The 17,353-nt window shown below is 45.0% G+C and overlaps 2 protein-coding genes across 2 annotated transcripts; both read left to right on the top strand.

Annotated features, from left to right (window-relative positions):
• Positions 1–8,035: 8,035 nt before the first annotated feature.
• LOC143598903 (uncharacterized) lies at positions 8,036–8,686 on the top strand. Its single transcript, XM_077076997.1, has one exon. It carries the CDS (start codon positions 8,036–8,038, stop codon positions 8,684–8,686), a length of 651 nt encoding a protein of 216 aa, XP_076933112.1.
• A 408-nt stretch (positions 8,687–9,094) lies between these two features.
• LOC143598904 (uncharacterized) lies at positions 9,095–9,472 on the top strand. Its single transcript, XM_077076998.1, has one exon. It carries the CDS (start codon positions 9,095–9,097, stop codon positions 9,470–9,472), a length of 378 nt encoding a protein of 125 aa, XP_076933113.1.
• The last annotated feature ends 7,881 nt before the right edge of the window (positions 9,473–17,353 follow it).

Consider the following 17,353-nt stretch of genomic DNA (forward strand, 5'->3'; position numbering starts at 1 on the left):
AGTGGTGTATATCTTATCTACTTTCTTATATTCTTCATTTAGATGTTTAATGCTTAAGTTTTCTTCAATCTACATCATTGTTAGTTCTATAGAATTCTAATTTATTTATACAAGCTTAAGTGCAAAGGTGTTTGTCTACCTCGGGATTTTCAAGAGTGGAAGGGTTTCCTCCTAGTGCAGAGCTTGAAGCCTATTGATTTCTATTTCCAAACACCATCTCAACAAAATTAAGTGGATTCACCGGGTCCAGTTAGCACAGCATAATGAGTGACAAGGGCTTTGGAGCTTGAACTTGAGTTCCCTCTGCTTGAATTTCCTTAGCCAATTCTATGAACCCCTTGACCAGAATTTTGACCCACTGGTCTTTTACCACTCCTCTTTCCACCATCACTGTCATAGATTTCAGTGATAGTGATCTTGATGTCATCATCAGGCTTGGTTGGGTTTGTGCATTCCCTCGCAAAGTGCCCAGTCTCGTTGCAGTTGTAATAACTAAGTTTGTCTTTATCAAACCCAATCCCTTTGCCATCAGAATCTCTGAAACCGTCTTTCTCATATTTTCTCATGAAGTTTAAAGCTCAATGAACAGCCATGGCCATCTGATACTTGATGTCCATCTTCTTGAGATCTTTCTTGTTGATTTCGGAAATGTCTCCTTGTTGGAATGAGGGAGGTAGGAGCTTTCCTTGCATCAACTCCTCATGACTCACCATGAAAGCATGAAACTGTGCAATATTGGAATCATCAACATGAGGAGTGGATTAAGATGAGCTGCCAGCAGACTTATTAATCCCATGAGCCTTCAGAGCCTGCTCAACTGCTTTGTTTGCTGCATCTTGGAATCAGTTTGAACTTGATGGTGCTGATTGACTTGTGGTAGACTTGAATGCATAGTTCTGTGTTGATTGAGTAGAGTATGCTTTCACTCCATCTACAGGATGAACTGTCAAATGAGCTTGACTAAGGAAGGCAGAGCTGATTCCTGAACCTGTAGCAATCCCAGCTTGATTTAGCGAACTCACATGGTTGTTAATCTCAGCTTGTCATCCATCTCAATTAACTTGATGGTAGAGATCAAGTCTTGCATGGAGATGACGTTCAGATTCATTGTCCGCTTAATGGTGATAACACTGCTATTCCACGTGTAAGGCAATGAATTTAGCATTTTATTGTGTATCTCTGACAGGTCGGTGTCAATCCTTGCACGTCTCATCTTCGTAATCAACTTCTCAAATCTCCCAATAAGACTTCCAATAGTTTCCCCCTGAACATGAATAAACATATTGAATTCTCCCTTCAACAAAGCTTTTCTGCTGTTTCTCATCTCCAAGTTTCCTTCAAACTTCTCAACAAGTGCATCCCAGAGTCCTTTAGCAGAAGTGTGGTCTCCTAAATTTTGAGCAATATCGGCTGATAGACACACACTTAAGACTCCATAAGCCTTTTGATCTTCAAGGATTAATTTTTTGTCATCTTCTCCATATCCTTCAACAGGAGTCTCAACGGGTCCCTCAAGTTTCATGGTCATAGGCTTGAGAGGACCAAATTCGATGGATCTTAGAAGAGCAAGATCGGTCATCTTGATATAATTCTTGTACCTCCATTTGAAATCGTCAAAATTACTTTTAGACGTCATTAGTTTTGGAGGTTTTGTGGTAATTCCTGCCTCATTCCCTAGCATCAAACAGTTTCTCAACCGCTTAGGATCCTTTGCCATATTGTACTAAAATTTGAATATTAAAACTTGAATAGAAAGCTGATTTTGACAAGTACAGACAAATCAAGTCGAATGCAAATGAATCGAGTTGAACAAATTTGAATCAAATTGAGTAAAAAAGAATCGAATCGAGTCAAAGTAATCGAGTTGAGTAATTTAATTCGAGTCGACTGAAATTGAATCGAGTCGAGAGAAGAGTCGATTCGAACAAAATTGAATCAAGTCGAGTATAGAAACTTGAATCGATTGAAATAATTCGATTCGATTGAAAAGTCACTCGATTCGATTGGAACTTTTAGTAACTTCCAAAGAAACTTTTTCACGCACGGATTTGATGCGAAATATACTTTTTACCACTTCTGAACTTTCTAACACACCCACAAACTCAAGTTTCACTTTAACAAGTTTAAACACAACTTTAACAAGCTTGTAACACACTTGGAAAACCCGAAGTGACTTCAAAACCCGTAAACCCACAAGTTTTGCAAGAACACACTTTTCAAACAAAGAACAAGATCAAGACTCAAGGTTGTGACCCAAGAACTATAACTAGTAGAGCCGAAAGCTCTAATACCAATTGTAGATCCCGAAAGCGGATCTAACAACAAGTTTTTGAATCAATCTCACTTACTAGCTAGCGAATATCACTAGTAAGCAACCGAGAACTCAGATCTTGGAGTATTGGGTTTATTGGCCGTGAGAAAGGAGGGAAAGAGAGTTGAGAGAGAGTTGGTTAATATGGATAAGGTTGAAGTATTTGCCAAAGGTTGTTTGCATGGACATGTCTTCTACTATTTATAGTAGAAGACATTCCATGCTTCTATTCATTATTAACGGCCCATTGTGCTCAAACATACATGAACTCAGGCCCGAACATACATATACAAAACCGATAAACTAATAAGATACATCGTTAATAGAACAAACAAATACCAAAAACTAATAAACAAAATTGTTCCCTACATTCCCAGGATCAGTGATGATGATTTCACGATCATTATATATTTGATTTAAATTAAAAAAACACAAATACATACAGAATGAATAAACAAAAACTTGTATTACAAGAATGTCGTACAAATCAAAATACCAAATCAGTTGTCTTGAACTAACCATAATCGAGGCTTAACTAGGGTGTGGAACAATGTGTTTATTTTCGAAGTGTCACATCGGATAGAACAATAACCGGTCAGTATGTTTAACAACCGCCTCCAAACGTAATTTAGTCCCTAAACGTAACTACTAGATACGGTTTATTGGCTTTGAATATAACCAGCACATAAACCTATGCTTAACTACATGTACTGACCCAATAACTAATGTAACAGAAAACAATTTTTTTATAGAGGGAGGGTAGAAAAGCTACCCACGGATCCCTTATCCGACCCGCAGATCGTCAAAGACATCCGCGTCCCACGGATCCACCAACCAACCCGCGGATCGCCAAAAGACATCCGCACAAAGAATAAGTGGACTGGCAAAGCCATCCACAATCCAGAACACTTCGTGGAACTCCATCATAACCCGCGGATGGTCACGCGAGCATCCGCGGAAGGAACCCACAAACAAACTCAAGGGACTCATCACACGTATGATCTCCCATGTCATACGGAAGAGTAGTTGTAACAAACTACTTCTAAAAGATCCTCTCAAAACTTCCTGATAGCGACATCGGCCAATGGAAAGAAGACACCTGGACACGTAATGGCCATCCCATGACGTGCACAGATAATGGCTACACCATAAACGGGTCCAGGCTGTCACATCCAATAAACGTCCGACACGTGTCCGTTCAGGTAGAGGGGGAATAACTGGATAATGACAACTCCACTAATCACCTTCCCTCCCCCTTCAGCTATAAATACGAAGACCATCTCTTCAAGGTTATTATTCACACTCTCAAGCCTTAAGTAATTACATATAGTACTTTACTTTATTCCGATAAAAGGACGGTACTTATTCTCACGCTGGAGGGTGGTTACGGGAAGAACCCCACTATGTACTTGCTGTAACGAGACTCAACGGTGTTCTGTTTTGCAGGCATCAGCTTGGGTCTGTTCTCGTCATTTAAGTATACTCACACCTGGGGAAATACCCGATTGGACCACTCGGTTCAACCTAGTGTTTTCTTCATTGGCGTCATCCGGTTTTATCTAGATACACGGTTTTTTACGGTTTTTTCGATTCACTGTGATCTGAAATGAGTCAGAACCAACAGCCTTATACTACTCCGGCAAGACCCCGTCCTACTGAAATTCTGGACGAATCAATCCATGAAGGAAAGGTGTCGGAGGAACTTCGCTGGAACACAAGAACTCTGGTTTTTGAAAATAGAACCGAAGAAGTTCCAAGGTTTGAACACTTTGCGCCTCGTAGATACTCCAGAATCCCGGCACGGGAAGACCGAGCCGGAGATTTCTCGAGGAGCAAAGTCACTGAGATCCAACGAACCACTCAAACCCCGGCTCTGGAAGACGGAGCCGGAGAGTTTCCTAGGTTTGACGGGGACGAAACAAGAACCTACCAGGCCAGATTTGGTAAATCATTCTCACCCCAGAAGAGTGGTACCAACAGGAGAAGCATTGGCTAAAAGAGTACGAGCGAAGAGTGAGGCGTGATCAGGTCCAAGGCAGGACGCTGACATACGACTCACCATTTCCATCTCCACCACCAGTACTACGCACTCAGGATCTAGAGTTGGAAGACAACTCCCGAATAGCTGGTCGTTCACTGGCTAAGAGCCGCGAAAGAAGCTATCACACCCAGTGTACTCTATCCCACAGATCTCCACGGGATACTCGACAGAAGGAAACGTTTCAAGAGGAAGATTACGCATGTGATGGTAGTTGGGAATATGGTAGGGAAACCTCCACCCGTCCTAAGCTGTTAGTCAAGCATGCTGAGTACTTCAATGACGCAGAAGAAGACTTCACCAAACCATATCGTCTTGCTGCACTCGAAGAAAAATCAAAGTTCATCCCGCGGATAGCAACCGCCCCTTTCCCAACTAACATCAAGATCCCGAGCAATCTGGGAAAGTACAATGGGATGACCAACCCACAGGATCACCTATTGAACTTCAGAGCGGTTGGGGGCGTAAGCGGATGGACCCTGCTCTATTGGTGTCACGTGTTCGCATTGACACTAACAGGAGTAGCCAGAGAATGGTTTGAAAACTACCAGACGGTCGAATCAGCAGCTGGAATGACCTGGTAGCAAAGTTCTCGCAGCATTTCAGTCAGCTGCGTAAACATACCAGAGATGCATCGGAAATCCTGGTTGTTATCTGACGAGACAATGAATCACTGGAAAACTTCATCACCAGGTTCAACAATGAAAGCTTGAGCATTGGTGGAATTAGTGAAGACATGATGCGGGGAGCATTCCGAGTAAACACAAGAAGCCCAGAATTGGTCAGATGCTTAACAGGCCGGGATGGCATGCCCCAGACTTGGGACGCGATCATGTGTGCAGCTAAAGTGTTCGCAGCCACAGAAAAGTTGCTGGGACGAGAAGCGCCAAAACAACAAGCAAGAAACGAGCCACGGAACACCAATCGCAAAAAGAAGAGAAGGGTTCAATATGGTCAAGGATATAACCCCTAGAAAGCTCTTCCAAACAGTTTGATGCCAGATCGCTGATCGGGTAGAAGCAGAAAGATAGAGCAGCGGGCAAGTCTGACCGACAACATTGGACACCTTTAAAGAAGACCCCATCTGAGATCTTAACAACAGAAAATATCGAGTTCAGGAAACCTCAACCACTGGTCAAGCGGGTAATCCTGAATCCGAGCAAGCATTGCATGTTCCACGAGGACATCGGCCATGACACGAATGAGTGCACAAGCTTGAAAAATGAGATCGAGTCTGCTATCAAGTCTGGGAAGCTTGATCATCTGCTCAAAAATGTGTGAAAGGGTCCACGAAAGAACGCAGCTCCCGCTGATAAGGGTCCCCCATGAAAACAAATCAAAGACTTGAATGTACACATGATCCAAGGAGGACCTTGTCGGAAGTTCAAGCAGAGGGAAGCAGATGAAAACGAATTGAAAAGCGAGCCCATAATTTTTCCAAAGATGAGAGGAGGACCATACATGAAGCAACCTCTAATTGTTATGGCTTTGTTCGGTCATTACCGATCTCAATACGTCTTCTTCAACACTGGAAGTACATCTGACATAATGTACGAGCAATGTTTTGAGCAGTTAGACGAAAAAGACAAGGCTAAATTGAAACCTGTGCACACCCCAGTTTCTGGATTTCGGTATGAGGTTATGCATCCCATGGGGGTCATAACATTCCCTGTTACGTTAAGTGACGGGATCCACTCAAGGACCGAAGATGTCGAATTCCTCGTCCTACTTGCAAGATCCAAACATGATATAATCTTAGGGCGAGAAGCGATCGGTGACTTCAACGCCAATCCTTCCACAGCACACGGTGCAGTGGGTGTCCCCACAAGAACAGGAGTGGCAATCATCTGAGTCAACAAACATTGCTACGCTACAGAGGGATCAAAGCCCACGAAGGTACCCAAGAATGCACTGCGGACAGAACCCGAAAAATGTATCGTTAACCCAGAATATCTAGAACAAAATGTTACAATCGGGGCCACCGTTTCAAAAGCCGATGCGCGTTTTTCTGAAGCAGTTGCTAATCAAAAATGCAGATATCTTCGCCTGGACGCCGTCAGACATGACGGGCGTCCCGCGAGACATCTCAGAACATCGGCCGCAGGTTAACTCGGCATATACACCGATCGTTCAGAAAAAGAGGAAGATGGGTCCAGAGAAGACAAAAGCCATGAACGAGCAAGTACAAGATCTGTTGAACGCGGGGATCATCCGCAAAATTCAATACCAAACTTGGGTCGCGAATCCAGTGATGGTCCCCAAAAGCAGCGGCTCATGGCGGATGTGCATTGATTTTAAGGACCTGAACATGGCCTGCCCCAAGGATTGTTACCCGCTTCCAGAGATTGACCTCAAGGTAGACGCAGGGGCACCCTTCAAGTTCAAATGTTTCCTGGATGCTTACAAGGGTTACCACCAGATACGTATGGCGGCCCGCGATGAAGATAAAACCGCTTTTCGGACCGACCAAGGCACATTCTGTTACAGGATGATGTTGTTCGGTCTAAAAAACGCGGGAACCACGTACCAGCGGTTGATGGACAACTCCTTCTGAGGTCAGACCGGAAAGAATCTGGAGGTATACATGGATGACCTGGTCATCAAGAGTGTGGAGGAAGATCAAATTCTTCGAGACATCGAAGACGTCTTCTCCACACTCAGGAAAATCAATATGAAACTTAACCCTTCAAAATGCTTATTCGGCATGGAAGAAGGAAAGTTTTTGGGAGTAATTGTCACCGGGGAGGGATTCAAAGCAAACCCAGAAAAGGTGCAAGCCATCGCCCGGATGCCCTCCCCGTCTTCACTGAAAGAGGTCCAAACATTGAATCAAAGATTAGTAGCCCTAAACAGATTTTTGGCAAATCATGCGGCTAAATCTTACCCATTCGTATCAACATTGCGAAATTGCCTAAAAAAGGCACATTTCAAATGGACGCCGGAAGTAGAGGTGGCGTCCTAGAAGTTAAAAAGTGCCTCATGGAGCTTCCAACACTGACCGCACCCTGAGATGGAGAACCTCTGAATTTGTATCTATCTGCTTCGGATATTGCAATTGGAGCAGTCCTCTTAATAGATCGAAAAGCCGTCTAAACACCGATATACTACGTTAGCAGAACGCTAGCGGATGCTGAAACTCGGTATTAGCGCTAGTATATGTGGCATGGAGGCTAAAAAGGTACTTTCAGGGTCTCCCAATACAATTTTTGACAGACTACAAGCTGAAGAATGTATTGGCCAAACCTTAGTTATCCGGGAGATTGGCCAAATGGGCAATTGAATTAGGCGAACACTCCATTGAGTACAAGCCTAGACCCGTGATCAAAGGCCATGTTTTGGCAGATTTCATCATAGAAGTACCCGTAGGGAAAGTCCAGTAATGCCTGCTAGAACAAAAACCCCCGATCCCTTCTGATGAAAGTTAACAGTGGACTCTATTTACGGATTGAGCTTCAAGCGGGGAGGGATCAGGCGCGGGTCTGAAACTGATTAATCCAGATGGCCAAGAGTTCACCTATGCCATCAAACTGAACTTCAAAAGTACGAACAATGAAGCCGAATATGAGGCATTCTTGGCCGGATTGCGGATTGCAAGGAAGTTGGGAGTCAGATTTTTGGAAGCCCGGGTCGATTCTACGCTTATCGCGGGACAGGTCTCGGGGACTTATGAAGCAAAAAATGATGTCATGGCTTCATATCTGTCCCACGCGAAAGACCTTGTGCAACAATTTACTTCATGTAAAGTGGTGCACATCAAAAGAAGTGAGAATCTAGCCGCGGATTCCTTGAGCAAGCTAGCATCTACTAGCTTCGAACACATGGGTAGAGATGTCAGAATTGAGGTTCTGGATGCTCCATCCGTTCCTCAACATCAAGTGTTGGTCATCCAAACTGGAACAACGTCCTGGATGGAACAAATCCAGACTTACTTGTCCTCCGGCATCCTACCGAAAGACAAGACAGAGGCCCAAAAGGTCCGCCACAAAGCACTATGCTACCAAGTTCATGACGGAACCCTATTTCGGAAGTCTTTCCTGGGTGTGCTACTCAGGTGTGTAGACGCCGAGGATGCTAATTATGCAATTCGAGAGATCCACGATGGCATCTGCGGATTACACGCCAGACACAGGATGGTAGTGGCAAAGATTATGAACGCGGGATACTACTGGCCAGGCATGCATATGGACGCACTTAAAGAAATCCAAAAATGCGATGCCTGCCAAAGACATGCATCGCGAGCATTGCGGCCCCAGAACAAACTCATCCCAGTCACTAGAGCATGGCCTTTCCAGAAGTGGGCCATAGACATCATGGGACCATTCCCCGAGGCTCCATGACGAGTAAAGTTCTTACTAGTCGCTATAGATTACTTCATAAAGTGGGTGGAGGCTAAACCACTGGCCCATATAAAACGTGAAGAAATTCCTATGGGAATACATTATTTGTCGTTTTGGCCTCCCCCAAACATTGGTCAGTGACAACGGTACTCAGTTCGCTGACAAACACCTCCAGGAATGGTTGTCTGAGCTACAAATCAAACAGGTGTTCACATCGGTTGCCCACCCACAAGCCAATGGCAGGTGGAGCGAGCCAATCGCAGCATCAAAGAAGTCATCAAAGCCAGGCTGGGAACCAAACGAACAAGATGGTTTGACGAGTTACCTCATGTACTGTGGGCGTATCGCACCAGTAAGAAAACTAGCAACTCGGAAACACCATTCAGCCTAACATATGCTACAGAAGTAATGATTCCCGCTGAAATTGGCCTCCCATCCGCAAGAATCCTCTTAATGGAAGACCACGAAAAAGAGCTCAGATTGAACTTAGACCTCCTAGAGGAAAGACGCGAGCTGGCAGCTATACGCGAGAATAAATACAAGAGCCAGCTCCAGAAATACTACGATGCACAGGTCAAAATTTGTGCATTCCACAAAGGGGACTATGTTTTCCGGAATAATGAAGCATCAAATGCTGAGTTATCGGGAAAGTTATCTCCCACATGGGAAGGCCCTTACCAAACTGATGAAGTGTTGGGAAAAGGTGCATACAAACTGAAAAAATTAGATGGCACTCCTATTCCCAGGACTTGGAATGTCGCACAATTACGAAGGTGCTACATCTAAGCAATGTAATTATCTTTTAGGCCTGCGTGCCTCTACACTGGCCTGCGTGCCTTGTTTATTTTGGTCTGCGTACCAAATTTTGTTTCGAATGAACAGTTAATGCAGATACAGTTATGCATGATTACCCGCTTTCTAAAATTTTAAAATATTAATTCCTGTACCGATAGGCCTGCGTGCCAATACTTATCCTAACCCTATATTCCAGATACATGACAGATTTAGCTCACGCACATTTATATTGTCACACAAAACAAAATGTAAAATCCAAAGTCATATATACAACTGAAAAAGGGATTACAGGAATATGTATAAAAAAAAGAGGGGTACAAAAAAGGCGTATATACTATTCTTCACGAAGATAGTCGCGAAGTTGTTGAACACCATTCGCCGCTTCAACAAAACCTTCAATAATATCATGGATGGAAAAGTGCAAGTTATCAAAAGCATCCATTTGAACATCGTACTTCCCGTCCACATCCACCCCGTGAAAATCAAAAGCTTCAGCGGACCAACCTTCCTGGGCAAAAGCAATTCCCTCCCGGAAACCTGCCTTGCGCCCCGACTCACTTGATGCGCACAAAAGGTCAGCAAGGCAGTTTCCTAATTCGTCTCCTTTATGAATACGGGAGATAACCTATGGAAGCAATTGAAAAATCAGCAAAGGAAGTCACAAGACATGATAAAGACAGAGAAACCATTACCTTGGAAAACCCTTCCAGCATCAACCAGGTGACACGAGGTCGAAGACTCGCGCAAAAATAAACCAAATACTACTAAATAGATAGCGGTAAGTGGGTATCGAACACGAGGAGTTTGTGGAAAATGTGTTAATAAGTAGCTTAACAATTAAAGTAATATAAATGTAAATGACACAAAGTAATTTCCAAATTGGTTTTGATTTGATTTTGTGAACTAAAATAAACTAAACGAAAGTTGTAAATGATTTATTAAACAAGTATTCCTCTTGGAGTTCGGGTTATTACGCAACACTCTTGTTAAAGTTCAATGGATAAATCACAATATCTTGATTTTGTGTAAATGTAATTGTTTGTGATTAATCAAGAACTAAGTACTCGGGTTCCTAGAACGCGAGGTTGTTACTTGGTAATCAATCAATATGTTTAACCCTAATTCGTTCCACTAAATCTCAATTGTCAACGACACCAAGAACGCATAAATTGACATTAGTTTTAAACGATATGGACAATTTACAAACAACCACATAAACATCATGATTATACTAACATCAACAATTAGACATTCAATCCAAGTTCAAGAACAATTTACATAAAGCGCATTGTAAATACCCTTACATCCAAGAGAAATACCAAAGAAATTAGCCACACATGGTTTGGTTGATCATCATTGCTTCAATTGTCTTGTTCATAAGAATCAAACACACAAAATAATGATTGTAATAACCAAAAACAATGTCTTGGACTCCAGAAATCGCCCTAGGGTCGTCCCAATTGAAAGATATCACAAAAGACAACCAAAAACGGCCTAAAAAGTGGCCCAAACTCAGAAGTTACGAGTCGGAGCGTGGTCCACGGTCCAGACCATGGGCCACGGTCCATCCACGGTGCATAGAATGACCACGGTACAGTGAAAACTGTCATTTTGGAGCTGGGTTGACCGTGGGCCACGGTGGAGCTTTTGTTCATTTTCTTGTTTTCTTCATATCTTTCTCGTTTCAACTTCGTTTTCTTTACCGTTTTCGTCCACGTTCTCGTAATTTCATCCTCTACCTCTTCCTACCTGCAAAAATATGAGTAACCCAAGTCAACTAATTCCATGAAGTTATTTTGGTTAAGCCAATGCATTTATATCTTTTAACTCGCTTAACGGCTTCCCTACGAGTCACTAGTCACCAGGCACGGTCGGAAGAAGCCTCCTCGGCACTTAGCTTCAATGCACCCTTCTCACCAACATACTTAGTGTTTTCCTTCATCAAATCTTCAATTAGTTGGTCCCTCTAAGCAGCGGCAGCGCGAAGATTATTGATAACTTCCTCCTGAGAGGCTAGGCGAGCTTCGATATCACTCTTGGATCCTACCGCCTTAGCCAATTCAGCTTCCCGTGTCCGGGTTAGAGCACGTGCGGCTTCGAGTGCAGCATTTTGTCGCCAACATGCCTCTTCCCAATCCCTGGCAGCGGCAGCTTGCCGCTCCCTCTCTTGTTCAAGAGCCCGTTCAGAATCTCTCAAATGCCATTTCGAGGTGTTAGCCTCAATCCGGTATTTTTCCTTCTCAGCCCGGAGCTCTTCCAACACAATCTCCTGAGAACCCCAGTTCCACGCCATGAAGTTCCAGTCCCGGTATATCTCCTGGGTTGTAGAAACCAAGTTGGCCAAATGATATATATACGAATTGTCAACAGTTACACGGGACCGGTTCCGCTAGTAAGCGCGTTCCGCATGAGGCACGCCCTCATGAAGGAAATCAAAACACACTTCCTCGTCAGAAAACTGTGAGGAAGGGCTCAGATTCCATTCAGGTATGTACCGAGTAACACCACCCGACGTAATGCGGGCCCCCACTTTCCTCTTAGATTCATAAGGAGGCGGAGAGGGTACTACCGCCCGCTCGGCAGGTTCCTTATGGGCAAGAGGCAAAGGTGGTGACTCTAACCCTTGGACTTTAGCAGAGGTTGAATCCTCCTTATTTTTCTCCTTTCCCGCAGCAGACCGCGAACCAGAATCACCCTTAGAAGAGGGAGAGTCCAAGAGAATGACACGGGCTGCACAAGAATAAACAACCAAATAAGCAACTGAAAAAGAAACACGGGTCCATAAGTATATGGGTTACCTTTGGCATGGGCCGCAACGCGGTCACTAAGGCGAACCCTCTTCGCCTTCGGGGTAGAGAGAGGAGGAAGATCCATTCCATGTTTTCCACTAATAAACCTTCAATGGAATGTGGCTGGGCGACGTTTCCTTCCTCTTGCGACCGAAAGCTGCATCATAAAAGATGTTAAATGGCAAGAATACATAAGGAATAATCCTTGAATTTCGGTTACCTGTCGCGAACATACCCTCCGAGACCACAGGTTCCGGACGGGTTTGCCCAGGAAACAAAAAACTATCCTTGGTCTTGTCAAGGATGGGGAGCTCCTCCTTGACACAGGTAGCAATGTGCATGACACCAGGCACACCCGCCACGAGAACAGACAAAAGGAGACCTTCAGCTATGTAACTAACCAAAATTAGAAACTAGAATAAACTTAGAGAGTGCAATAAGACTACTTACATCCATCCGGCTTCTGGAAATATGGCACATAATCCGGATAGGGCCACAAGCGGCTTATCCCAGCTCTCACAAGAGCAGATTCAGGGATGGGACGCATAGGAGTGGGAGTATGGGTCAATTGCTGATACCAGCCATGTCCCTCCGGATGCTCAACAGCCGGCAAGACAAGTGAAGGCTGATCCACCGGATGCCAATACATAAGCGACGGAATCACGTTATCCCGTATCCAGAAAATTTCCTGGCCCAATATGGGTCCAGGAGAGGGGTGTCCACAGCAATAGCCTTCCGTTCAATCGGAAGACAAATGTAGTGGCCTCCTCTACCACGTAGGCGGTAGAACACGCCGAACTTGTCAACTGTAGGCACAATACCATGCGCCCGGCAGCAAAATTCAAAGTGGCGCATGCGCATCACCACCGAAGCATGAAGTTGGGAAATATGTATCATATGCCCAGTTATCATCTTACCCAGAAACCGGGTAATCGGAAATCGGAGATTCCCGGAGCTGAAAAACTCGACAAACACGACCATTTTCCCTACCGGAGGCTGGCTCGCCGTAGAACCAGGCGCCGGAAATTCAGGCTCCCACTCTGGAACTATGCCATAAGCATTGACGACGTCTTGAAAAGATTTGACGTCCCAATCAATGGTTACAGTGTCGATGGTCTGATAATCAGACCTCATCGACGCCATATGATCGACCAAGAATTTATTGCAACGGGCTATGGTTGCCGGAGAAGAAGAAGGTTTTCTACTTGAAAGAGAGAATACTTCGGAAGTTCCGGCTAATTTATCTTAGCCCAAATGCAAAGTGAAGAAAAGAGAGAAAAACTGATGGATATATATAGAAGCAACATTAAATGCGCGAAATGATGTGAAACAGCTGTCCGTCAGTCAGATCGTGCCACGTCAGGCGGGAAAACAAAGAGTCAAAATTTAAAATCCCTAGATGCGGCACCAATCAGCTGTTAGTCATTTCTGCACGTGACAGACCTGTCACATCTGTCAAATCTCAGATATAGTCGGCCAACTACTAGTTCCATAGCGACCAGAATCTGAAATGCTTTGGTTGACACGTTAGGCATTATTGGAATGCAAGTTGCAAAAAAAAAAAAAAGAAAAATAAAATATAGAAGACAAGTTACAATCTTCAGCGAAAGGACCACCAACAAGGTACTCACCTGCCATTGGGACGACCCATCAGACAAGGTCGGAACATAAAGATAACCTTAACATAATAAAGGAAAAAGACAGCTTCATTTCATTTACAAAACTTTACAAGGAAAAAAGAAATACAACAATGTTATAACCTATCCCTAATCTTCCTCGGGGGTCTCCTTGCCTTCGGGTTTAGAGACTAACCGGTTCACGTGAAGACGTAGCTCCCCAACCGCAGTAGGCTCGCGACGGTTCTCCTCAATATACTTCAGGATGTCAAAGAGCAAATTATTAAAAACATTCATCTGTGCTTCATATTCCCTTTGAAAATCATGGTCGTGAAGCTCAAACTCGGAGGAAGGACGTCCCTCACGAGCCATAGAGTAACCCATCGCAAATCAAGACTGGCGACCTACCCGCGAAGAGCTGACCAGCAGATCAGCAAGGCAATCCCCAAGCTCAGGACCATCCTTGATAAGCCTGAAAATCTGTTCCAAAGAAAGTAAGAATAATAATTTCATTGAGGAAAAATCAGAATATTTACTTTGGGAATGCCAAACTTGAGGAGCCAGCGCCACTCATCCGAGGCATTAGTGAAGGCAACCTCCAGCTCTTCCTTCTCCTTAGAGACGGATGTAAGGAGATCATCCTTTACCTTCACCATCACCTCCGCCGCAACAGCAAACTTGACTTGAGCGGCAATCCGCTCCTCCAAACGCTTGTTTTTCTCCTAGGCTTCCAGGAGAGCAGCTTCAGCTTTCCTGGCTTCCACCAGGGCAGCATCCCTCGCCGCTTCAGCATCGTTCATGCGCTGAACGGCGCGCTCAAGGGTCCCTTGACCAAACTCCCAGCCCTTAAATACCTCACGGCTAGTCGACAGCACGTTAGCCAAATGATAGCTAAGTGATTGAGTCAGGCTAGCCTGAGTCTGGGAGTGTATCCTGTTACACTCAGAGGGCGGTAGGCAGTGCTCAAAGAACTCTTGGCACACACGCGGATCAGTGAAAAGCGCTTCTGGGCGAAGGATCCATGAAGGGCGAAAGAGGGGATCCCCCTGATTAGAGGACTCCGCCCCTTCACCCGTGGAAACCGGAGGGGTTACAAATGCATCTTTTGGAGGAACAACCTTTGGTTCCACCACTACCTTAGGTGGTAGCAGAGGAACGTCCTATGGAGGCACAGCCTCACTCTCTGGCAAAACCTCCGGAGGCGGAGAGGGCGGGCGTACAATAGACGAAACTACAGGTGTGGAAACCAAAGTTAGAAGATACAACACAAGCTCATAAACATAGCGTACAGTTACCTATGGGCTGGCGCACACCCGCTCTTGACCCGGTCCTGAAGCCAAGTCAGCTTAATCTTCTTCGGGGGTGGTTCCTCACCCCCAACTTTGGAAGCCTCCCCACCGGCGGGATCATCGGTGTTCCTGGGTGCCTCCCCACCAACGGGATCATTGGCAGTCTTGATAGTATCCCTGTCAGCGGGATCCTCATCCACGTCAGCCTCCCCACCAGCGGGATCATCGGTATCGGAATCCCGGTTCAGTCCGGATACACCGGCCATGTCTGCCGTCTTCCTACAGCGGGCAATATCTGCAATAGCACGCAACATGCCAGCGTAAATACTCTCTAGAGTACCGGGTGGGGAACCCTCACTAGTTGAATCCTCACTAGAAGATTCATCACTAGAAGAAAGGACTATCGTCCCATCCGGATGCATAACACTAAGAGGTCAACGGTTAAGAATATACACACCTTGAGCCACCCCGGAGTCAGTGACCACCGGCTCTATGCGGCTGCGGGTGGGAAAAAGGAAGTTGCCCCTGAAGTGATCAAGGATGGGCTTTTGATACATCTCCAAAGGCATCTTGAACATATCCCCCACGACGGTAGGGATAAGAACCTCAAATAACGAACATTCCCTGCAAAGAAAGAAAACAAACTTTTTAAGGAAAAGCATAAACCGCACTAACAGGTGCAGAAGAGAAGCTTACGTCCGTCATTACGGGAGAAGTATGGCTGCTCCGCGAGTCTGAATCTTATAGATCGCAAGAAAGCGATCTATGGTAGGCTTTATTTCCAGAGCCCTGCAGCAAAACTCGAAATGTCGGAGCCTCATTACCCCGAACGGGTGTAACTGGGAGATATGAATCCTAGTTGCAACCAAGAAATCACCAAAAAACATGGTGATAGGCAACTGAAAGTTACCTGTGGTGAAGGATTCACCGTACAAGGCAATTTTTCCAGCAGGTGGCAGATCGGTAGTGGAACCCAGAGAAGGGATCTCCGGCCCCCAATCTGGCGCTAACCCTCTAGTTTATGCAAATATTCTCTACAAGCCCCTTAGAGGAGTCTTTCTTGCTTTCTCGACCTCTCTTCGTACCCTTTTTACTATCGGCCATGGTTAATCGAAACCATAAGTCAGAACGAAGATGAAGAGAGAAGAAGATTAAGAGAAATTTTTGCAAGTAGTTTCAGAAAGTGGAACGCCTTGTCCTATATATACACACCGCAATTAATGAGAAGAAAGAGGGGTCCAGCTCACGTACTGAAACCATCCAATGACAAAGTGACACGTTAGGCGGGAACTGAACAAAATAATTTAGAATCAGCCGCCAAAAAAACTTGTACAGCAACCTCGAGCACCACCCCTGACACGACTCAGACAGGAGACGTCACATCGCAGACACCTAAATAGTACCCCAGTTCAAAAGCAACAGGAATACTAAAGGACTAGTAGTTGCAACCCGCGACAAAAGACAGAAGTCCATAATTCCACCCGCGACATCGACTCTCGGAAGCAACAATGGACTGGGGGACTTATAGAGGGAGGGTAGCAAAGCTACCCATGGATCCCTTATTCGACCCGCAGATCGTCAAAGACATCCGCGTCCCACGGATCCACCAACCAACCCGCGCATCGCCAAAAGACATTTGCACAAAGAATAAGTGGACTGGCAAAGCCATCCACAATCCAGCACACTTTGTGGAACTCCATCATAACCCGCGGATGATCACGCGAGCATCCACGGAAGGAACCCACAAACAAACTCAAGGGACTCATCACACGTATGATCCCCCACGTGATATGGAAGAGCAGTTGTAACAAACTACTTCTGGAAGATCCTCTCAAAACTTCCTGATAGCGACATCGGCCAATGGAAAGAAGACACCTGGACACGTAATGGCCATCCCACGACGTGCACAGATAATGGCTACACCATAAACGGGTCCAGGCTGTCACATCCAATAAACGCCCGACACGTGTCCGTTAGGTAGAAGGGGAATAACTGGATAGTGACAATTCCACCAATCACCTTCCCTCCCCCTTCAGCTATAAATATGAAGACCATCTCTTCAAGGTTATTATTCATACTCTCAAGCCTTAATCAATTATATATAGTACTTTTCTTTATTCCGATAAAAGGACGGTACTTATTCTCACGCCGGAGGGTGGTTACGGGAAGAACCTTCAC

Source organism: Bidens hawaiensis, unplaced genomic scaffold, assembly GCF_021521415.1.
Source record: "Bidens hawaiensis isolate Kalapana, Puna unplaced genomic scaffold, B.hawaiensis_p1.1 tig00051237_1, whole genome shotgun sequence".
Classification (NCBI taxonomy): domain Eukaryota; kingdom Viridiplantae; phylum Streptophyta; class Magnoliopsida; order Asterales; family Asteraceae; genus Bidens; species Bidens hawaiensis.